This window comes from Alligator mississippiensis, chromosome 9, assembly GCF_030867095.1.
Source record: "Alligator mississippiensis isolate rAllMis1 chromosome 9, rAllMis1, whole genome shotgun sequence".
Lineage (NCBI taxonomy): Eukaryota > Metazoa > Chordata > Crocodylia > Alligatoridae > Alligator > Alligator mississippiensis.
The window spans coordinates 42,851,557-42,876,187 of record NC_081832.1 but is presented as its reverse complement, the minus strand read 5'-3'; the positions used below and the strand labels follow the sequence as shown (position 1 = coordinate 42,876,187).

The 24,631-nt window shown below is 40.5% G+C and overlaps 1 protein-coding gene across 8 annotated transcripts in view; it reads left to right on the top strand.

Annotated features, from left to right (window-relative positions):
• The window catches only part of ANKHD1 (ankyrin repeat and KH domain containing 1), a 175,630-nt gene that overhangs the window by 19,211 nt on the left and 131,788 nt on the right, over positions 1-24,631 (top strand). For all 8 annotated transcript variants that reach the window (XM_059733404.1, XM_059733401.1, XM_059733400.1 and 5 more), the window contains exon 2: positions 2,360-2,513. In XM_059733404.1, coding sequence (XP_059589387.1) covers positions 2,360-2,513 — 154 coding nt within the window. The remainder of the gene's footprint in view (positions 1-2,359; positions 2,514-24,631) is intronic.

Genomic DNA, 24,631 nt, shown 5'->3' with positions numbered 1-24,631 from the left:
TCTGCATTTACACTTCCTCTTACAACATGACATTACTGAGTCTGTAGACCATCTCATATCGTGTTTTAAACGGGAATGGGAAGTTCATACTTTTATCTCATTGGAATGTTATCTCTAAACTATAATGATGACATTTTCTGTATTAGCATTAGCTACAGATCACTTAATTAATGTGGGATGGGGTATTTGAGAACTGACAAGCAGGAGAAAGAGGGCATAATGGAACAAAATGAGAGCAAGGATAGCAATGGTTCTAAAGGAGGGTATAATTTTGAAGTGATGCTCTTCATGCCAATAAGGTTCTGAACAAATTTTCAATAGGGTGAAATATAAATCTAAGTAATAATAACGGCCTCATTTTTATTGTAGAGCTCTCATTGCAGTTACTGGTAGGTTATCCTTAGGATGGAAGAAAGTATATAGTGTTAAATATACACTGCAGGTGCCAATTTAAAAACAATTTTCCTCTGTTCCAAGAATGAGTTTGATATCCTTGTATTAAACTTTTTCACTCTGACAGCCTTCCACAGTATAAGATTATTGCATCTACATTATTCTAAACTGTCAATTCTTTGAGTAGGTTCATAAGCCTTATTTTAAGATCAGGCAGACCAGTGATACACTCCACTGTCTCTGGTGCCAGAGCTTCTTGTGGCAGCTGCTAAAGTGCATGTGCACCGGAATGCTTTTGGTGGTTCCTTTAAGCATCTCTGCCACCAGAATGCAAAGTCACGCTGGAGAGGTGGCAGACAGCTCAAGTCTCATGATTCATAGATTCATAGATGTTAGGGTCGGAAGGGACCTCAATAGATCATCGAGTCCGACCCCCTGCATAGGCAGGAAAGAGCGCTGGGTCTAGATGACCCCAGCTAGATGCTCATCTAACCTCCTCTTGAAGACCCCCAGGGTAGGGGAGAGCACCACCTCCCTTGGGAGCCCGTTCCAGACCTTGGCCACTCGAACTGTGAAGAAGTTCTTCCTAATGTCCAACCTAAACCTGCTCTCTGCTAGCTTGTGGCCATTATTTCTTGTAACCCCCGGGGGCGCCTTGGTGAATAAAACCTCACCAATTCCCTTCTGTGCCCCTGTGATGAACTTATAGGCAGCCACAAGGTCGCCTCTCAACCTTCTCTTGCGGAGGCTGAAAAGGTCCAGTTTCTCTAGTCTCTCCTCGTAGGGCTTGGTCTGCAGGCCCTTAACCATACGATTGGCCCTTCTCTGGACCCTCTCCAGGTTATCCACATCCCTCTTGAAGTGCGGTGACCAGAATTGAATGCAGTACTCCAACTGTGGTCTGACCAGCGCCCGATAGAGGGGAAGTGTCACCTCCTTGGATCTATTTGTCATGCAATGACGAGCATGAGTATTTACTTGTATTTTCATCTGTCTGCAATGTGGCAGCAGAAGCCTTACTCTGTTTCAGAAAGGTGAATTGACCCTCCCAAGCAGTATAGACGGGATCTGCTGCTGTGAAAGCACTCAGTTTTGATGGTAGAACTGGATGGTAAAAATTCATTATGTAGGTTAAGCCACAGAATGACATTCATATTAGTGAGCTGGGATTCCTACTGCTCAACTAATCTTTCTGTTCTTTAAAAAGAATTGGTAAATTAGAGTAAACATAAATCACAAATTGGATGGCACATTTCTTCCACTTAACTGGGTCTACTGAGAATCAAGACAGTCTTTTGACCTGTACATTGAAAGTAACCTTTCAGCTGGAGACTGAAGACCTGTATCAAGCAGGAACTATATGGGTGGCAAAAGTAAATACCTAACCTCCAGATATTATTTAGAAATCACTTGTGACACTTAGAAATGTTATGATCAGCTCCTCTCAGGCAGTTCATGAGGAGGCTGTATATTTAAGTTAGCCCTATTGGTTGGGGGTATGATTTTCTTCTTTATATTTGCAGAACTGTCAGTATAAGCCTGAGAGTGCAGGCAGTTGTGATGCAGCAATGTTTGTACTGGTGTAAATGCATCTGCAACATGAATCCTCCCTTCTCCAATATTTAGCTAGTTGTCATAACTGTACCAGGAACATTCTTCTAGGTAGAAAAGACCAAAGTGACTTTTTTTAATGGGGTTGTCTTTCTATAGGGAGTTCATCTAAGATCACATACTTGGTCTATGAGCACTTCTGATTTTGGCTGCCCTTGATCAGGTGAATTAAAAGTAAAAGTTTCTGTTCATTCAAAACATCTTAAATTCCATGACCTGGTCCTTGGAAGTGTATCTCTAATTCAGAATCATTTGACAGGAAAAACGTTAACATTTTATTTTAATCTTGCATGTAATACTGTTAAATATTTGGAAGTCTTACAGATTTTATTTCTCTTAACTTTTTTAAAAACAGGTTGAATCGTTTATTTTGGACCAAGAAGATCTGGATAATCCAGTGCTTAAAACAACATCAGAGTTATTTTTATCAAGTCCTGCAGAAGGAGCAGATTTAAGAACTGTGGATCCAGAAACACAAGCAAGATTAGAAGCATTGCTAGAAGCAGCAGGTACACTGTTTGTTTGTATAGTACTTTTCATGTCAATGGAAGCCTTAACTTTATTTTACAGAATTGCAGCCAGATGTCTCTCTTGGTCATTTAGACTATTTGAATATATTTGATATAGAGAGTCTGAGCTACAAGAGAGCTTTTAGTTCCCATAAAAAAAGTTTTTTAGTCAGTAGTTCTTTACTTATTATAATGTGAGAAACTATTGAAAGAAGTAATTTGTCATTGACCATAATAAGGGTATAAATATTTTGAGGGAGAGGACTGAGATAGCACAAGATGAAACTGGTTTGCTAAACTGCCATTTTTCCCTTCTCTCCTACAGTACACTTGTAATTCTTAATTTGTCTTACAAAATTTTAAAATTGAAATGGGCTCTGATTTGGCTATCAAATATAGCTATAACCCTCTGAATCAGTTTGATTTCTGCAAAATAATTTATTTTTATTTTCACAAGAGCCTTCCTGATGCTAGTTTTTCATGATGAATATTTTTTCTAACTTGGGTAGACACACAATGGGTAGGACAGTGTTTTAGTGCCTTACGTTTTGTTAAACTTTAATCCAATGAATATTTTTATCGAACCACTTCCTTAAACTATTTTCAAGCTGATATTTGCAGCATTGTGATATTGCATGAATATTAGAAAGCGAATCTGGCTTGTCATTGTTCATAATTAAAGCAAAGTGGTGCAAAAAAGTATACAATGTAAATAATGTAGAGAGCAAATGGTCAACAAACCATGAGCTAAGATCAGGCAAAACTAGACAGACGCATGAAAAATCACATAGATTGATGGTTAAAATCTTCATCCCCTTCTGTTGCTGACCATTGTGTATATGTACCAGGTCTACATGGGGCCAAGCCAAATTTTCCTTGTAATTGCTCTTCCAGTTACTAGAACTAAGAGTAGGAGGTCTGCTGCCTTGTGCTTTTAATGCCTTACCTATCCTTGGTGGCCTACAAGCCTTTCATGTAAAGGAAATATAAACGCACAGGGATTGAGAGCTGAACTGAAGGCAGGAGTTAATTGAGAGAGATGTAGATCAAAGTCCCATCAGATCAGAGAGTTTGGTGGGACTTTGACTTGAGGTTGGAGAGGAAGAGGGAAGAGGGAAACTGGGATTGGTGGCTCAGCGACCATGACTAAGTCCAGGAAGCAGTGACTCGTGGTTGGATATAGTGGAGAAATAGATCCAGCATGGAGCTGTGATGGGGAAGACTAGGATTAGCTGAGCAAGAAGACTGGTTTGCAAAAGCTTCAGTGGACTGTGACTGAGTATACTAAGAGAATGGGACCAGGATGAAGAGCTATGATGACGAGGCAGGAAAGTGAGGGGAGAAGGGAGTTAAGTGTTGATCAGATGTCCACAGGCAAAAGAGTCTAAGACCACTGAAAAATATTCTCCTGACCTTGGAAAGGAAACCAAGATTCCAAAGTCTCACCATTCTTGTGCTTTCAGCAAACATCTGATCTGCTGACAGTGTGTCATCCCCTTCTAATGCTGGTCCACAGAGAGAATGACGAGCTGCTTGCCTTTGTCGCTCTGTTAGCTCATGTGGTAGAAATTGGTGAAGTGGATCTGCAGGTTACATCCTGATGATGAACCATATGACTGTTATTATGCTGCCATGTGATGAAATTTTAATTTTTCAGTTGCAGGCTTTATGATGATGCATTTTTGTGGGCAGTTCATGGATTCTTAAAAAAAAAAAAAAAAAAAAAAAAAAAAAAAGCAAATCAGGTACTCAGAAGATGAAGTAAGTTCCTTTTGCAACCTTAATTAGATCAGTGTGTGTGTGTGTTTTAAGTATCCATCTCAGTCTTTACTCAGCCAGTCCAGTTCTCCCCCCTGCACACTGGCCTCTTTTTAGATTTTCCACCACAGTAATGCACAGTAAGTTTTTGTCCATTTGGTCCTTCTCCCAGCTGTTCATCTGATCTCAGTGCATTCCTGTTCCATCTTACTGGTTTGCAAGTCCTAGGGTCACCTTCCATTCTATCCTCTGAATCAGCTTACAGCCTTACTTCTGGATTGCCTAGTTCTCCTTCCTGCTCTGCCAGACCCAACATGTGACTTGCAGCAGAGAGTCATACTTACATTTCCCAGCCTCTAGTCCCAGTCTTGCTAGATTTCTTATTTCAGTTTATTTCTGCCCCCCTGCCCTGTTTTTGGTGCCTTTACCTGGGTGTGTGTTTGAGAAAGGTGGAGGGAAAGTTTAAAAAGGGACTGGTTCTGTGCTTTTGGTTCCTATGCTTGGCCTGGCCTGACCTGACTCGACCCAACCCAAACAGTGACTGCAGAGAACCACTGCCCTGCCCCCCCCCCCCCCCCCCCCCCCCAAAAAAAAAAAGACTAGCTAAATTTTTGCTGTTATTGTTCAAGTGGGGAGGGAAATCATCAAATCTAAGGTTATCTTCTCTAAATCTTGAGTCATGTGTCAAAGGTATGGAGGTGTTTAGAGCTTCTCGAGGAACAGTGTGCCAGAAACTTAGCTGGCAAATCAGTGCATTTTCCCTAACCTCATACTTAGAAATAGGTAAACTCATTTTGCTCAGCTTGAAACTTTTTTTTCCCATGTAAATATTTTGGAAAAATTTTAGTCCGTTGAAACTGGATCTTCCAATGGGAGGTGTTGGGCAACCTTAGACAGTGGTATCATCCCTACCTATAAACAGTTTAAGTGAATTGTAATGAGTGAGGAAAAGAAAGGAATCATTTTCAGAAATATCTGAAGAAGTGGACATCAAGAAGAATTGTTGTGGAATTATTTCTGTGATTTTAGGCCATTGTGAGCATATCAGGCCTTTGATACTTGGACTAATTCAGGTGTCAGCTTAAGATCTTGACACTGGATCTCAGCTATGTCCAAAGACTAAATTTGGATCTGTGGACCCCTGTGAAAGTTGAATTTTATTGAGATGATGCAGATCACTAAATTCAGAATGAAATTGTGTATTTATTTATTTATATGTCTTGAGCACCCTTTTTTCCAGAAAAGCCAGCTATCCAAAAGTGGGGTGCATGTCTTAAGTGGAGAAGCTGATTTTCTACACTAGATTGGAGAAATGGAAGCATAGAAATGACGTGAAATAACTGTGATGCTTCTTCCTCTGCCAACCTCAGTGGTGCTGAGTTTACCGTTCAGGGTTAGCGCTACAGCGTCAAGTCTTTCACAGCTGCTGTGGAAGTGGCAGTAGCTTTTGGCTGTGGAGTCCATAGCTTCTGCCTGTCCACCAGTGGCTGTGAGAGGGTTACTGTTTTTAGCTTTTTGCCTTAGCAACATGGGCCAGAATTCAACCATGTGGACAGGATCCCAGGCAGGCAGAGATCAGCTCTGCCTCTAAGAAAAAATCAGTTTTTTTCTTTTCTTCTTTCTTTTGCTTCCTCAAAACTTTGTGTCTGTCTTGGCAGTATGTAGGATGTAAGAAAATGTATAGTTACGTGAGGTGGGAACAAAGCGTTCTGCTTTGACCTTGCCTGCTCTGCAACCACCTGTTCCCGCCTCCAGTGTCTTTTCCTCCCCTCCCCCCTGTTGCCAGCCAGCTGCCTCCACTTACCCTTGTTGCTGATCCCCACCTCTCTTTCCTGAGGGTAAATTCAGACTCTGTGGTGAAGGGGAGTACTGCAGAGCTGGGGGAAGAAGGGTGGCATGATGCTGCTCTGTGCTGCTAACCCCTCCCTGCCCCAGACCCATGCTGGATTGGACCACTTTGTTTGCCAGATCGGGTGTACAAGCTATAAGTTGTTGACCCCTGTTCTAACACCCTACATTCAAACACTTCTTTCTGTTTTCACTCTTCAAGTTGTCTCCAAGGAAAAAAGCAGAGTGCCAGAGTTTCCATGAAGTCCAGCAAGGACTTCAATAGTTATATTGCTTTTCTGTGGAAAAAGCTTGAAGGCCATGGTAATTAGCAGTGTAGAACCCAAGATAAAATTATACAAGTCAAAGGGTACAAGAGAAGCAAAGGGCAGCCCCCCCCCCCCCCCAAAAAAAAAAAAAAAAAACAACTTTGGCAGAATATCAGAAATGTCATATTTCATTGCTGACCTGACAGTTAATAAAGTAGAAATTTTGTCTGTCAGGCTTCAAACAAATGTCACCCTTGTTACAACATAAAGTTTTCTGGTGGAACAAACATGAACGTATAAACATCCTTGCCACTTGTTCTGTCACAAATGTCCAATAATATTTGTGCAGCAATATCTGTAAACAGATTGTTCCACATTATTGAGATGGATGTCTACATGGTTATGTTGTGATATCGGGGAGTATGGGAGTCAGAGGCAGGAACCAGCTAGGGGTGCGGGGATTTGGGGCAACTGGTGCTCAGGAATGAGCAGCTCAGTGGGACTTGATGAGGGATGATCTCCATAGCCTGGGGCTGCTCACGCTCTCCAGCTGTCCTGGGAAGGCTCTGTTCTGGGTTGCAAAAGGCTCCATTGGATAAATGGGGAGATGCTAGGAAGATGGGCAGGAATGGGCAATCGGTATCCCCCTCCCCCACCATAGGCTGGGCAGCCATAGTCTGCACATCCTTCATTCCTCCCTGCCCTTGACTTGCCATAGAAAAGTGGTGGTGCATCCTACTTTTGAAAACCTTTTTGAAATGTGATGTCTCGACATACCAGTCAACATCAAGGCATACATTGGCACAACCAGTGCTACAACTGTAACGTCTCTTTATAGTCTCAGACTTAAAACAAGACTGGAGAGATGACTAGAGAGAAGAAATAAACAGTACTAGTAAACTGTGGAGAAGTACATCAGTCTTGAGTTTGTCTTAGCAAAAAACTGTTAGTAGCAAGCAAAAAAGGCATCTTTTAAGTGTATGGGATTATAAATATAACTTGTATAATCAAGCACTTGACTTTGAAACGTTTAAATATTTTCAGGTGAGTCTGTTTATGAAAACTCAAGTATCCTTGGGTAACTAACTGAAGAGGTGTACTAAAACAGGATGCAGTCAGACTTCGTACGTTCTGGTGGATTGACCAGGGGACTAGTAATCAAGGCACAGAGTTCCTCCTTTTAGTTCTGTTATTAACTCACTTGTCTTGAACAAGTTATTTAAATTATTTTTCCTCATCAAAGTGGGAAATATTGTGTATATATTCAGTGTTGTGAAGATTAACCAGCCCCCTGGAGATGCAGGGTGATAAAAGGACTTAGAGTACTTTTGTGAAACTTTTTCTTAGCTTTTGTATTGAAGTGTCAAACACTGAAAGTGTCATTAAGCTAAACTAAAGGAAATGCTAAAAACTTTGTAGTTTTTAGTAAAATCTGTAATATTTAAATGATTGAAAAGGAAACCAATACCTCTGCTGGGAGATTTCCATATATCCTAACTTGGATTCACATTCCCTTTGAGCTTCTTTGACTGGAAATACTAGACTTTTCTAGTCTCATGTGAGGCTTCCAAACTGTCCATCATGCATTACAGACTGTATTGCCTTATATGCTGTATTTTATTTTTTCTTGCATCCCAGAGGAGAACAAGTTTCCTGCTGATATAACCAGACTGCATTATTAAGGTTGGCCTACAAAATGATAGACGGCATGGAAACAGCCACTGTTCAAAGCAGCTGTTTAACAGACAAATGCAAGGTGTTAGCATGTAGGGAAGAACAATCAAAAACACAATACACAATGTGAGAGATCTGTTTAGGTGGCAGCATTGCTCAGAAGGATCTTGGGGTTTTAGTGGATTACAGATTCAGTGTGCCTTAGAGTGGCAGTATCACCTCCTGTGCCTTACACCTACTTGGCACTAGCTAAGCCTCATCTAGAGAATTTGTGTGCAGTTCTGGATGTTCTGTATTTTAAGAACGATGTGGAGAAATTGGAGAGGGTCCCAAGGCAGGTGACAAAAAGATAGGAGTTGTAAGACAAGCAGTATGAGGAAAGATTTAAATAATTTAGGTATGCTTAGTTTGAAAAGGTGATGAAGATGAAAGCAATCTTCAGGTATGTGAAAGGCTGCTACAAGGAAGAGGGAGAACACCTTTTCTACCTCAGCGGAGAGGTACAAACTGATGCAGCAGCATAGCTATAGATTAGATCTTGGGAAGAACTTCTTTACCCTTTGAATAGTGGGGCACAGGAATAGCCTGCCCAGGGAAATGGTGGAATCTTCTTTATAGGAGGTGTTCAAGAAGAGCTTAGATGAGCATTGGGAAGGATGGTATAAGAGTAGCTAGCATTCATGCAGGGGATTTGGCCAGATAACCCTTGAGTTCTCTTCCAACCCTGTGATTCTATAGTTCTAGCTGCTCTCTGTCCCTGAAATGGTGCACTTTTTCAGTGTAGTTGGGCTTTGAGCCTTGTTTCTTTCACATGGGTTTTCTACCTGTTTATTATTACTCTCCAGACTCTGAAGTGGGTACTTGAAAGTCCAAGTGGCATGGTCCAGTACCTGTGTATATTGGTAATGTCTGAAGTACGTGTTAATTCTTTCCTGGTATCCCTCATGCACAAGAAATGGCTAATAAGGCTGTAGCTGTATTAGTTTTTGTTGTGATAAATGTAGCTCACAGAACTAGTCTGCTTATTCCTATGAATTGCGAAAACTGTCTAGGTCTGTCATGGATCTGTTGATTTATTAACTCTGGCTCCTAGGTGGCATGCTTTGTGAAAGACTTTAAATGTGACATCTTTAGTCAGTTAGCTTACACTTTTTCAGCTGAGGTGTATTAAGTCATTGTATCCTGTAAGCCATGTCAGGAGTAACTCTTTTCACCTCTGTTTACTAGTGACCATTACATTCCCTTTATTCTAGTGCAGGGTTGTTAGATTTATCTAGAGCAGCGATACTCAGCCTTCTTGGTTGGAGGGCAGATGGGTAGTGCCTGGTTAGTCTGGCCCATGGTCCTGATCTGGCCCCCTCGGGTGGTTGTGGTGGGATACCATCTGGCTGTGCAAATGGGGCAAAGTGGGGGCAGTCCAACCTTATGCGGGAAAGGGGGCTTGGTGCAGCTGCAAGCTTCCCCGTGTGACAGAAATGGGTTTGACCTAGCCCCAATATTGCTGCAGGAGGAGGGGGTTGTGGCCCTGGGACAGTTTTTTAGCCACAGGGAGGAGGGAAGGGTTGTGGTCCAGTCCTGGATACCATGGCTCTGTGGGCCTTATTTGGCCCACGGGCTAGACGTTGAGCATTCCTGATCTAGAACATGAGGCTGGGTCTTTGGGCAGTTTCAAATCTGAGAGGCACATCTGACCTGTGGGGTTGGAAATTCAGCAAAAGCAGCATAATTTCTGTGACTCCACTGCCAAATTTCAGGCCCTGCAGGCAGCCCTGCAAGCCATATCTTTGACATCCTTATGCTAATACATACATCTAAGTTAAAGTAAAACTACATGTTAATATTTCTGTACTTAACAGGTACCTAGAAACACTATATTCAGGGGTCTTTTTCAGTTCATCTTTCATGAGAGGATAGGAGCAGTTTCTAGATGCAGTAAATGGAAATATTTTGTGTTCTTGGCAGCCTTGAATGGGATTTCCAGCATGAGAAAGCAGAACTTTTTGTTGACTATGTAAAAAAAAAAAAAAAAAAAAAAAGCCTCCATATGTATTAAATAGTGGTTAGATTTCTATTCCTAGGGTTGCTTAATGCTTGCATTATTTTCAGTGGAGAGGTCTGTGGGCACTAAAATCAATCTCTTTTAAATAAAGCAAAAGGGATTCCAACTTTTTCTTTTAAGGTTATGCAAAACTAAGTACTATTTAAATACCACTCACACCCCCAAATTCACTTCATATTCATATGGTTGTTAAAACTGTTAAGTTCCTATTCTAATGTCAGAAAGGATGGAAGACAGGTTGTCTTAAACTTTTCATTTGAAATATGAGCATTTTGTGCAAAGCAATGAACGTTTACTAATAACTGCATCTTGACTTTGGGTTGTACTCTTAAACCAGGGTAATCTTAGGCTGAAGGAAAATGAATGGAAGAGCAGCAGAAGAGGCAAGAATATATCTGAATAAAAATGCTAGTGAAAAAGAAAATGTGAAATTGATTGTGGATTTTTAGCTATCCAAATGTTCAGTTTGCAATTAAAGGCATAGCTTTATGTTCCAAAACAGTGGGCCCAGAAATGATTGCTGAAGTGATTCAGTGCTTTAGCAGTGTTAACCTGATTAATGTTCATTTATAATATATTGAGTTCTCTTTTGGAGTTTTGGAAACCTCTTATGTGGAACTCCAGGAAGGCTGGATGTACATGATGGCTATAGGGAGATTATTTAACTGGTGGAGGGAGGGTTTCTCCCCCTGTGACTCCTGTGGAACATATAGTACTGTATTATAAATTTTAGGGTTGGGGTTGGGATTGAGGGGTCCTGATCACCTTAAATCAGCCTAGCATATTTTGTTCTAGATCAGACAGAGTTCTGCCCAGAATCCACAACCCTTCAAGATTTCTTGGTTTTTGCATTTCTTCGCAGGGCACCACTCTCTTAAAAGAGAAAACGGTCATCTTGACAGGTCAGCTGTTGTCTCACTTTCTGGCTCCTCCTTCTATTGAATGATTACCAGGGTGGGAGAATGTCTCCTTGGTACAGAAGTAGTCCTCTCTATACTAAAAGCAGTGTTAGAAAGAAGCACCAGCAAAATGTCAGTGGGACAGAGAAAGTGTGGGGTACCTGGTTTCAACAAAATTCTATAAACTCAATGTTTGAAAGCACGTGGAACCATAATTAAAACAAATAAGCCAGTAAGGAGCCATATATTAATGGGCACAATTTTTACTGTATTCCTTGTGCCGCATACTGAAGTGGGCACCAGAAGGCAGCAGCTTAGTTGTTCAACAAGAATGATTCTGTTGCATTCTACAGTGGTTTATATGTTATGTGCATGATAAAACTGTTTGTAATCAGCTGAACAAAATTCATAAAGTACTTGAGGATCCTTTGGATCGAAATAACTTAATTTGTAAAACTGACCATATAAAACTAGAAGAAAAACAAAAAATGTAGCCTTGAAAGTTGGACTCTCACTTCTGAAAATGGCAATATAACATTAAAGTTGTACCCAGAGCATAGAAAAATCATGTCATTCTTAACTGTTTTCATAAGATCCATTCTTTAAAATATTTCAAGTAACATGGTTTTTCAGTGAGTTTCTTTTGGAAAATTGCATGAAAGTGTGTTGACCTGCACTTAGACTTGGAAAAGGTGGTCTTTTAAGGCTCCTATATGTGTGGAGCCTGCTCTGATGCAGTGGAAATCCAGCGCGTCAGAGCAGACTTAATAGAGTCTGCTGGAGCCTTCCATGTCGTGTGTATCAGCATTGCTGCGTGTCTCTGTGCTGAAAAAATGGTGATGTGGTGCACTTTGAAATGAAACACGTTTGATGAGCTTTAGTTCAAAGTGTCCTGCTGCCACTTTTTTTAGTTCAGGGATGCGCATCAGTGCTGATACACGTGATATGCAGGAGCTTTTAATTAGTGCGGCTCACTAATTAAAACACCCAGCTCTGCGTCCCACAACACATGTAAAAATGCCCTTAAATGCTACTCAAAAAATGGTATGCTTTCTCAAAGCAAACTCTTGAAGATGTATACTGATAATCAGACATTGAAGAAAAAATGCTGAAGTAAATAGTGAGTTTGTTTTAGCTGGGGATTTACATAGGAAAATGATGGAAGGCACATACACAGTTAATTTTACTAAAGGATGAAGAGGACTGAATAGCATGTTGCCAGTTTGGTGCCTATATAACATATGATTTTGACAGATGACTCTTTTTTAGTCAGTGCTATGAGTCTAGGGGTCATAGTGCTTGTATAGTAGGCAGAGAAGAACGGTATCAAGTTTGCACAAATTAGTTACTTAGGACCTAGGTCAGGGGCGGCCAGTTATTTTGGGCAGGGGGCTGCTTACTGAGTTTTGGCAAGCCATTGAGGGCCGCATGACAGGCAACCAGGGGCAGATAAATGTTAATTTTCTAAATTTTGTAGGGGTCCTGCAGGCTGGATGGAATGGCTTGGTGGGCTACATCCGGCCTGCAGGCCACATTTTGCCCACCCCTGACCTAGGTAGTAAAAATGAGCAGCAGGACTTTATGGGAGACTCTTAGAAATCCTACTTGTGTTGTGGGCTGAAGGTTTCTATATTATAGAATGATCAATGGGGAACTTCTTATGTTTTGGAGTGAGAGAGCATGTGTACAACTAAAGTTTGGTGTCCTGTCTGCTAACCTACAAGTCTGAGAGGAGTCCAGAGTGCAATTTAATTTGGGAACAAAGAGTGGAGGAGAGCTGTATTCAAACAGATGAAAACTGAAGGTAAATAAGAATATAAAAAGAGAAATGAGGGAGACTTGTATCCTCACACTTCTGGCAGATTCAGATAAGGGTGACTTAGATTGCATGCGAGGTAACTAGAAATGGTGAAACAAAAATCTGGTTTTAATAGAAAGTATTCACTAAGGCCATGGACATAGGTTACAAATGTCTTTGTAGTGCTACAGAAGTTGAGAGGACAGATGTTCTTGCCTCCTGCAGGAGGCAGCTACAAAATGGTCAAAATGCTTACAAAAATATTGCTGGATAAAATGACAACTTCTCTCTAATGTTGCCTTTTGTAGTTCCACCTATAATATTTGTGCACTGTACTGTAGTAGTGCTACAGAGGATCTCTTGCTTCCCTAACTTCCCATAGTGCTTCTCTTATCCTGTCTGCCCTCCAAAGGGAGTAGGGAGGGAGAACAAGGTGGACAGTCACTGTCTGCATACGCGCATTCAAATAATCTGGGAGAATTTTCCCCATGTTTTTCCTCCTGTTAGAAAGAAGTACCCAGAACTTTGTGTACATACAGTTGAATGCTGGGGCCCTGAAGAGTGGAGAGCTTGCAATGCAGTGTGAGGGGCGGCCCTTTGTACAGTGAATGTGGTGACACTGGGACTGGCCTGCCTTGCTGTCTGGCCTGCCCAGCAGCGGGACACATGTGGCGCTGTCTCTCCTCATTCAGAGTAGCGGCAATGAGGTGTAGAGCCCAGCCTGCAGCTGCAGCCTGCCGTTGCTTCATGCACAGATAAAAGAAAGTAGATCGAAAGAAAGTTACCTGCCTGCTGGGCTGGTTGCGATCCTGGCTGCGCAGGGTATAACTGTCAGAACTGCAATTTTTAGATAACTGGTACCCCCTTTACCCCACGCATGCTGGATAACAAAGCTTTTACTGTATTTGAAAATGTCCTTCCTGACTAAATGTTACTAACTGGGCAGTTAGTTCACTCCTTGAAACTGGGGGTTGGCAGCAGATGGCCTGTGAGCCAGATCCAGCCTGCAGGGCTTCCAATCAGCTGCTGCTTCCACTTCTTCCTGTAAGACCGGCGGGGCGAGCAGGAGAAGCAGGAGCAGGAAGTGTTGGCCCACCTTGAACCCATGCTGATTTAATTTGGCCTGTATTGAAAACCTTATGGACTGCTGCTTGATAGTAGTTCTGAGATTTGTATTCTGATTCAGCAGTAATGCAAAAATAATGTCCTTCATCTTATGTCCCTTCTGTTTCGTGCAGTTTTTTGGGGGGGGATACAGGGGGGAGGGAATGAGGAAGAAGGGGGTGGAGTTAAGTAAATTTTTCAGTCTTATGCTGTGATGGAGGGAAAAATCAGCATAGCAAAAATGCTGCTCTCCAGGATAAAGTTATAGCGTTCTAGTATACACAGAGTTGGTAAAGGGTGTAACTTAATATTAATCTGCAAGATGCATTAAGAATTGACTAGGCATTTCTAAATTGGCAGAGTTGCATTGGTTGCCATATTTATTCTGAAACTACATGAACTAATACTTAACCCTGCAGCATAATTTTTGTGTTCTGTTTGCTTTATGTTATATCCAACAAATAGTACCTTAAATACATCTGGCAGACCTAATTCTTGGAATGGATTTATTTAAAATAAGATTGTTTCTATGATATTCACTGTTCTTTTTGGTAAAAATTGAATCCTTTTGCCTTTGAAGATATAGTATATTATGGTGACACATGCATTTCTTTCTTCACCATCTAAAGATTCAGAATGGGAAGGAATATATGGTATGTGAAACTTACAAAAATGTTTGCTTTATTGTATATTGATTAAGCCATCTAAAACTTCTTGCATGCAACTTTTATCATTTAATCTTTTATTTTTCTTAGCTTAAACTTACAATAGTTTTAAAGTTTTATGCGCGATTAGTTTTTTTCCTAAAAATCATAGGTGTTTTCTAGTGTAAAGCACGCTTAGTTACCATGTTTGTAAAGTGTTTTAATTCCAAAGGCTCTGTTTTTGGTCCCTATCAGATAGGTACTACTAGGAAGAACATTTTAAAATTGCTGTAAAAACACTTAAATTTAACCTTTATATGACAGCACAAAGAGAATCTTTTTTTGAAATCTGGCAAAGAGAAAGTGCTGAGATATTCTAATAGTTCTAAAACTTCCCACCTTTCAGGTGGGGTAAAAAACCCCCACAAACCCCAAACTAACTGAACTTCTAACCTCCATGACTCTTTTTAGACGCCCACTTTTATAAGGCTTTGGCTCATTCTCGGCAGATGTGATATGAATCATATGAATAGACTGAATGATATGAATAGTATTTTCAGGTTTATTTTATTCACTCTTGATGCAATTCAGGAGGGAACATAGGTGCCTAAAAGAGAAGCTAGATGCAGTTCAGGCTGTTGAGAGACATTGAACACCCTCCCTCTTCCCCACCTCCCAAACCATGCTTTATTAGAAGAAGCAGCATATTAGTTTGATCCTGGTCTGCAGCATCTATATAGATTGCATGCTTCAGTTTGGCTTTTGGGTGCTCTTATGTAATAGTTGATTGACTCTAACTAGGCTATTATTTAAAATATTGAATAATAACTAGGTTATTTAAAAAGTAACTACTACCACCATGCGAATCATGAGATACCTTTGGCACTTACGTGTAAGTGTTAACTTTGGGCAGTGAATCTTAGTCTCACCCAAGCGCTTGACTTGGGCTGCAGGGAAGTGTCTTGAGTCAGGAGAGATCCAGGATTTCAGACATGACTCTTACTGTTTCCTATTGCCTGGCTTAGGCATCCACCTGCTCAATCTGAGTGTTATGAATCCTTTTCCCAGAAGTGCAGGCCTCTTTATTTAAAGTAAAGGGAAGGTTAGGTATTTAACTCAAGTTTGTCAACTCCATTCTTGCAGCTGGGTGTTTGGATACCTGTTGTACTGTGCCTAAGTTCCTTTATAAATCTTGTTCTGTGGTTTGGGTTTTTTTGGCTTTCTTGCACTGAATTACTTTTAAGCTATCAAACTTAAGTATTAACAAAATCTACTGAATATAAATCTTATTGTACTTTGAGTAGAAGTAACTATAAACTCAACCATATAATTCCATGCAGTTGGATAACTGTGATTCTGTTTAAACGTCTATTTAAAATGACTAGCTTTAGCTATAAAATGATTATTACTTTAATTCCAGTCAATGAGACAGAGAACTTGGGCCTAATTTTTCATTTTACTCGACTCTAAACCTCCTAGAAAACTAGGTTCTTATTCTCTTGTTTATATTTATTTATGAAATGACTTCTGAAACAAATATCAAATTCCAGTAGTCCTATTCATATATTCTGCTCAAATTTTCAAAAATCCTTTCATTATCTTAGTGTGTTGAAGTGCCTTAAATAACAATAAAGCTGTTCTCTTAACAATTTATGGTTTTTGAGAGAATGAAAGCACAGTGGGTTCAAAACTTTTTTAAAAGTATAATTCTGTTTCTTTATACTGTACTGCTAATTCAGGTGGAGCCTAACTTGTACCAGAATGGAAACATCTCTAGAGGATGTTTCTGACTATAAAACAGCTGGGCTTTTACACATTATAAGATTTATTGGTTGATATTGAGAAAATAATAATGTATGATTGAAGAAATCAAAACTGAACTGCTAGAGAAGGGAACATTGGGAGCCAACTTTATTTTGCATACTGTCTCTGTAAATGCATTTGGGACTTGAGCAATTAGTGAATGGATTCAGTGTGGAAATGATTGGATTGGGCATCTTTCAATGTGTTGTTGTCTTTCAAGGCTGAGACAACCTTTTTGCAGTAGACACTGCAGAAGTTTTTAGGACAAATGGGTTTTCTTTTTACAGCTAATGAAACTTATTGTGGTATGTGCCTTTCCCTTCCCTTTCCTGTCTCTGTCCATAATTAAATGCCATTGGGTTGGAAAATAGTTCTTTATGATTTCAATGGCAGATGTTACGATCATGATTTGCAGTCCACAGACTGTCCATAGCTTGTCCTTTAAAAGCTGCTCTGCAAGAATAACCTTCTACCACTAGACTTGTTCAGTCTGGACATACTGCATGTTAAACTATATGCATACCTGATGCACTTTTAAAAATAATAGTATTGGAACAAGCATGTTTCTTTTCATGTCTAATCACAAGTTCATTAAAAATGTCAGGTATAACTTTGACTTGATGATTGCTTGCGCTGTTTTTGTTCAGGTCTGTTTTTAAAGAGAGACATTCTCACATACCATCAGTTTCAGGAGAGCAGTTGCATCTTTTTTATTGCTAATATCTTGAGCATTTGAATGCTTAGTTGGGGTGGGGGGTTTTTTGGTTTTTTTTTAATTTAATCTGTATTTTCCAAAAGGCCAAAGTGTCTGGCTTGGGTATTGATATGAGAGAAGCTAAGTTACAAACCTTCCTTTTATAAGGTGGGAAGGGAAACAGATGTTTGCAGTGTTAAAGCTTACTTTAACATTGCAAAGAGGTGTCAAAGATATAGCCCAGAGCTCAGTCACCTGGCCCATGATGCTGCCCCTTGGTTTGAGTTGACCCAAGCACTGCAGTTCCTGGGCCGGGGGGGAGATGAGGGTGGGTTGTGACCAGTGTGGCCTCCATATGTAGTGTGGGTACTGTGGGCACTACAGTAACTACAGTGTAGCTTTTTTGGTAAGCTAAGGAGGCATTTAAGACCCAGCTAGACAAAGCCTTGGCTGGGATATAGTTGGGGGTGGTCTTGCTTTGAGCAAGACTTGGCCTGGGCTTGGACCAGATCCCTTCCAGCCCTAACTTTTTATGTTTCTAGGAAGTTTCTCAATTTCAGTGATTCTAAATCAGGGGTCGACAGTGTTTTTTGGATGGAGTGCTAAAACACCCGTAACCTTCACTTGTAAAATGTTGGCATGCCATGGGTGGATGGTGGGGGAGCCATAAGGGGCTTGATCCTTTTTGTGGCAGTGTAGCCCTGGCCTCTTCCTCATCATCTGCCCTGAAGCACACGTGCCAAGAAAAAGGCCTTTGTGTGCCATGCTGGCATTTGTGCTGGGTGTTGCCTACCTCTGTTCTAAGTATAGTCTTTAGAGCACTAAAGCACAGACAGATTTAATGTTTGTGTCTTTAAAATGCTGTAAAGAAAGATGAACGGGCAGGTGGTACATTAGTATTATGCATTGGTCTAAACCAGGAGTGTCAAAGATATGGCCCTCAGGCCAGGTTCAGCCTGCAGAGCTGAGTCACCTGGCCCCTGATGTTGCCTCTGGGTCTTAGCTGACCTATGCAGCACAGTTCCTGGGCCAGCAGGAGGGTGGCCTGTGACCTGGGCAGCATCCATGAGTAGTGCAGGTACTATGGACTCTGGATCCAGCTTGGGGAGGGCGGGGAAGAGCATGGATTTAGTCCTGTCCATGGACCAACCTCTTTTCACTTATTTGACCTACAGGACTAGATGAGTTTGATGCCTCTGACATAAAGTATATCAAAAATGGTTCTTGATGAAACTGGAACAAGTCTGAAGTGCTTCAGATTATGTTTGTTGTCCTGATTAGAACAGCTAGACTTTGCATGCATACTTGTTAAAGAATAGGTGGTAAAATCTGTTGGCACTAGTAAATTTATTTCTTAGCAGCGTTGCTTAAAACAGAAAAGCAGCTATGTGAAGTCTGTTTACCTAGATACAGGAAAAGCAAAGAATACTTTGTATCCCAAACCAGTGTATCCAATGCTGAGTTCATGTACAAAGAAAATTCTGGGAATTGTTGCTTCTGAGCTAAATCTTTATCCATAGAACGTGCTTGCTTCATTTTGATGCAGTGGATTACGTATGACTCTTAGGATCATAGGAAAGTTTGACTGGTAGGGAACTCATGGGGTCATCTACCTGAGGTCCCTGTTCAAGGCAGTACCCCATGGCTAAACCATCTCAGTCAGGTATCTTTCTAACTTCTCTTGGTAGCTTATTCCAATGGTTGACCATCCACAACTTCTCTAGGTAGGGTATTCCAATGGTTAACCATCATCATAGGCAGAAAGTTCCCCCTAATCATCACCCTGCACTTCCTCTGCTGCAGTTTGAGGCCCTTGCTTCTAGTTCCATTCCTTGTAGCCACAGGGAAGTCCATCTCCATCCTCTTTGTAATTGCCCCTCAGGTATTTAAAGACTATTATTAAATCCATCCTCAATCTTCTCTTCTCCAAACTAAATAATCCTAGTTCCTTCATCATTTCCTCATAAATCATGCTTCCCAGGCTTCTGATGATTTTTGTTGCTTTCTGCTGGACTCTCAGTCCACATTTTTCTTGAAATGTGTAAAGTTTTGGGACCTATATTAGCCCTGGTAAGGCCTTGCCTAGAATAAATAGAGCAGAAGAATCACTTGATCTGTAAGTCACTTACATTAATACAACCAGGTATGTTGTATTTTTTTTCCCCATTCCTCCCCACAAACAAGAGCAAGCTGTTGGCTCATTCAGTTTATGGTCCACTGTAGGGAGCTTGTTTTTGGGGCTTCCCAGCTGGTGCTAAAGGCTAGGGTAGGTGAATTGGAGTCCCTCCACCAGGGGGGGGACTCCAATAAACCTGCCCCACAGTCCAGTGGGGAGCTGAAAAACTCACAGACTGAACTCCCTCTGCTCCCTTTCCTCCACCTTCTCATTCTGAAAACAGCAACAGGCTGTAATTCTCAACTACCTTACAGCTGCCAGATGCAGGCTCTGTGTGCTTGTCTTACACAAAGTAAAATGGGATACCTTTGTAGAAAGCCTAGAAGTTTTGTAGAAAGATGAGTGTTGACCTGAACAGATGTGCTGAGAAAATATTCCAGTTCTTGAAGCAAATAGCAATGGTGTGGATTCTCTACAGAGGGGGATGTTCATGTTCAATTATTGAACTATTAGAAGTAGCTGCATTTATAACAGCAAAATTTAGTTGTTCCAAAAACATCATCAATTCCTAAACATAACACCACTCTCTATTTATATGTCCTGTTCCTGGCAGTTGCCATTTTACAGCACAAAAATTGGCCTTTAAGTGTATAGAAACTCGTGCTCTAATTTTAATTCCAAAGTTGTTTTCAAATGGAGTGTTGAAAATACTTAAGTGCTAGTTAGTGATGAAAATCTCAAGTAAATGACTGAGAGAAAATAAGCACGTGATGCTGTGGCTCTCTCCATTTTTGCCCTAGTACACGCATTAAAACTGCAAGAACTGGGAGGAATTAATTTTTTGCTTTTTCTCATGTTTTATTAAGCACCGTGTTTTTTAAAATATTGAATTGTTAATGCTACGGGATTGTGTACAGAAAACTTTTGACACATTTGTACTTGAATATTTTCAAAATTTTAAAAGTGATGATAATATTTGTATTTATTTTGATCTTTGGCTCCAGTAGTTTTCTAACATTCATTCCCTACATGTAATGGTAATGCAGTAAGTCAGTATAAGGGGCTGTAGAATACAATAATGTTTATTATAAACTTTACAATATAACAAATTAGATGTAGGCTCTTGACAACTGTTTTAATGGGGTGGGGGAGGTTTTAAATTACAACCATTTGGCCTTGACTTTGTTCAAACATCTAGAAACTAATGGTGAAAGGTGATGACAATAACTAATGTCAATCATTAAGTCTAAGTCTAGAGTAGTCAAACAGGCAGGTCTGGTTTACAGCCTGAAATGATAACCACCTGTTCTGGGTGTGGCTAGAAGTTAAATCTTGGACAATACATGCTTAATTTGGAAATAAGGTTACTTGCTATTTGTGTTGCGCATGAGAGTTGCTTAGACTATCTAGACTATTTACCATGACTGGTGCTTCTACTTGACAGAAGCAACAACCTTGTTCTTAAGTGTGAGCTAGAGTGGTATAAATGCATTTAAAATGCCATAATTGAATACATTTAATATGTTGGCTTCTTACCATTAGTTTTATTTTAATGCAGTGTTAATTTTTAGATTAAACTGAACAAAACCCGAATTTGCCTAGCTTTTAAAAGCAGAGTAGATATTGAACAGAGTGCCATTCATATTTGGTCTTAATTAGCATCTTTGAACTTGCTTGTTCTTCCAACCTGTTTGACTCCAAGACACAGCAGCGCCCCAACATTACTTTGTTAAAGATGTGTTAAATGCCTAGATAAATAAAATGGACAAAACTTAGTATGCATAATTAAGTATATAGCCAGGTGGTTTTCAACTTACGGGGGGGGGGGTGCTTCAAGCCCCCCAAAACTGATTTGTTCTTGAAATGGGGTGCTACTCAATACATTTATTACAGTACTTACCTCTTGATAGTGGAGGTAGGGAGAAACATCCTGCATTTATTTCCCCATACCTTGTCACCCTTCAAAAGATCCATGGCACTCCACATTGGCCCATCACCCTGGCTCCCTGCCTGGGAATCACTGTATAGCAAAACTGTTTCAGTGTTGAAATGACATACAGCTTATTTTACTAGTAAAGTTCAAGTGTAAATTACATAAACTCATTTTGCTGATAGTTGAGTTTCAGTTCAGATTAGCCATTGCAAATAGTATGTAAATGATTTTATTATAGTGGATCTTAAAAACTTTTTTTGGTATAGATCACTTGGAAAGAACTCAACTCAGCTACCTACCTAATGTTAAAATTCATCACCACAAGGCAAGTAGGGAATTATTTAGAATGCTGAAAAACACTAATTTGTTTATTAACACTTTATTGAGAACTTCAAATCTCATTAAAAGTAGTAACTTTCCAATTAGGACCCACATTGCCTTTGGGAAGACTTGCAACTTCCTGCAAAATCTATAACTGCCTGTAAAAACAAAACAAAAAAAAATCTGTAAAAAAAAACAAACAAACAAAAAAAACAACCCTGTAACTTCAGAGGTGCAAAAACATCTTTAGAAAAATGATCTTCATTTGTCTCCCTAGATGGCTGCTATTCCTCAACTGTATGTCACGTCTTCCAACTTGTCGGATGCAGTTGTATTTTTGTAGAAAATAAAACAAATGCTCCTAAGTCTGTAGAACAACACATTTCATCCTCAATGTTTAAAAAGTGTTCAAGCTGATGTCCATTTAAACTAGTCCTTTCCATCATACCTGGCCATTCCAACTATGGAAAAGCAGTATGCAAATGAATAAGAGAAATAGTCTAGATTCCAGCAATTTGCTGTCAGCTTTAAATGTGTAAGTGCGTGTTTCTTTTGTGCATGTTTGCTGTAGCAAAGCATTCTAAGTTTCTTGGCCTAAACTTGTTAGGAAGATTTAATTTGAAGTGGCTGGATAGTCTCAATAATATTAGTTTTTAAACTTGCAAAAGTATTTGGATGACTCTGAGTAATCAGTTTTCCATGTATGCAATATAACAGTTGTACTGAACATCTGTGGAGATGGCTGAATTAAATATAAAATGTTTAATTTATTTTTCTAATGATAGATGAAAAACAATTTTATGCTAATTTTTTAGCATCTATCTGTATTCTGAGACAAGATCTTAAAGAGTTCTGAACAAAGTGCAGTTGTGGGAACCTAATGACCTGCATAAAAGATGTCAACGTATAACATTTTATGTAATATCTTTATTTCATAAAAATCAAATTAATTACTGACCTCTGTTTTAATTCTGTGTCTATAGTGATCCCTGATTAAAAACAGTTCTTCAAAATAACTTTGGCCATATGAGGACAGTACTGGAAATTCTTTGCATACAACACTTCTATTTCCATTCATCAAGCTAGGGAGTGGGGGTGGGGACTAAACAGTATAAATCAGGAAAAGGAGATTAGGACTCAAGAAGATCTAATTTACAATCTATTTAGACACAAATAGTAGGCATCTACCTGAGAGGTTTTACTTCAGACCTTTAGTTGGAGAAAGCTATTTGAATTCTCTTCTTTTTTACACCCATCAAGTAAATGTTCATGTGTAAGACCTGATCCTTGTCTTGAGTACAGCACAAGGGAACATTAACGAGCTAGAAGACTTTCATCCTTTTCATTTCTAATTAAAAATATGTATTTGAAATGTAATAAACTTGTTATTCTGTATTAGTTTTTGTAGTGACACAGTAACTTCCACCTGTAAGCATTTAAGTTGCATCAGAATTTATTCTCCTGAGTTTTCTTCACTCTGGAGTTGTGGGGTTGTTGATATTTGTAGCCTCCAAAAAATCATAAGCTCTTAAACAGATTACGAACATAAAATGGTTCAGTTAATTTGAAGTGCCAGGAATTCAAAATGGATTTTTTTCGTCTCCTTTGTAGAGATGGATTTGGAGATATTTCCATATACCAATCACCCTTCCACATGCACAAAAAACCACTTTTTTGTGATAGTGCTATTTTCAGCCTCTTCCCCATGGACAGCATCCATCAGGCAAACTTGGTGACAATAGCAGCTTCACTAACATAGAATCACAGACTTCTAGAAAATTAGGGTTGGAAGGGACCTGAGGGGGTCATCTAGTCCAACCCCTTCTCAAACCAACCACCCCAACTATATCATCTATGGATTTGAAAGCTTAAACGATTAACTGTTTAACCAGTAAGCCCATTGATAACCAGGTAGCTTACTGATTATTATCGTTTAGTGCGGGGTAGGGTACAGTCTGACAGGAAGTAGGGGGGAAGGGAGGCTGTGTGGTGCCCCAGCAGGAACCAGAAGGCAGCAGGGCAGGCAAGAGAGGAGTGGGGGGGGGGTGAGCAGAACTAATACCCATAGCCTATGAGGTTAAAGAGGAAAACAGCAGACAGTCTAATGACTTATCAATTAAACAATTTGCTCCTTGTTCACAGGTGCTCCCTCATCCCAGCAGGGGCTTTGATGGAGTGTGTTGTCTGGCTGGGCTTGCCACCTTCCCCCTCTCTCCCCTCTGTCAAAGGGCACGGGGGAGCGGCTCCCAGCAGCAGCTGCATCTGAGTTGCTGTTATCAGTTCACCATTTAACAGATATAATTAGAGGATGTTAAATGGATAATTTTTTTTAATGATATTTACATCCCTAATATCATCTCAGCCAAGACTTTGTCTAACCAGGTCTTAAACCTCCAAGGACGGAGATTCCACAAACTCTCTGGGTAACCTGTTCCAGTGCTTTACTACCCTTTTAGTGAGAGTTTTTTTCTTAATTTCTAACGTAAACTTGCCTTGTGTCTCGGCCGGGCTGAACCGACTCGAGGTGATTCAGAAATTACTCGTTCGGCAGGGCGGGCTGGTGAATAGAGAGGCTGACAAGGCTTAATGGTTGCAAAAAACTTACGTCGCGGGTGGCTGCGACGGAAACGGTTCGGTCGTCTGGACAACAATGTGAGTTGCTCCAGCTGGCGAGGCCAATGCCAGTAAACTCGTCCGTAATTCAAGCCGGCGGGAAAAGGGTACGTCTGGGACTGCGTTCGGTGACAGGAAGAGGGATCGATAGGTGATCAGTCTATCGATCAGCTAGCCGCAAGTCGGATTTCTAAGAGGCACTCTGCAGCGTGCTCAAAGCTCTTCGACTTGGGCGGAAGTCGTGCTAGTTTTTAAACGGCCAGCAAGCCAATTACCGGCCACCATGTGTGAATAATTTAGCACTAGCCAATTGCGGGGCACGAATTTGCATCCGAATGGCGGGAACTCTTTGCACCGTGCATTTCTGTGCTGCAAAGAGAATGCATCCTGCAAAGACAGCTGCAAAGTGGCGGGAACTCTCTCCTGCACGCGGGTTCTTTATGCAGCAAAAACCCTCGCTGTGCAAGAGGCTCTCGTGTGTCAAGAAAATTCCATAGTGCCGAGGCACCAAACTCATTGGGTTATGACATGCCCCCTTGCCGACGGCACAACTGGAACTTTCGACACATGAACACATCATACGGCATCTTTGTTAGAGGATTCACT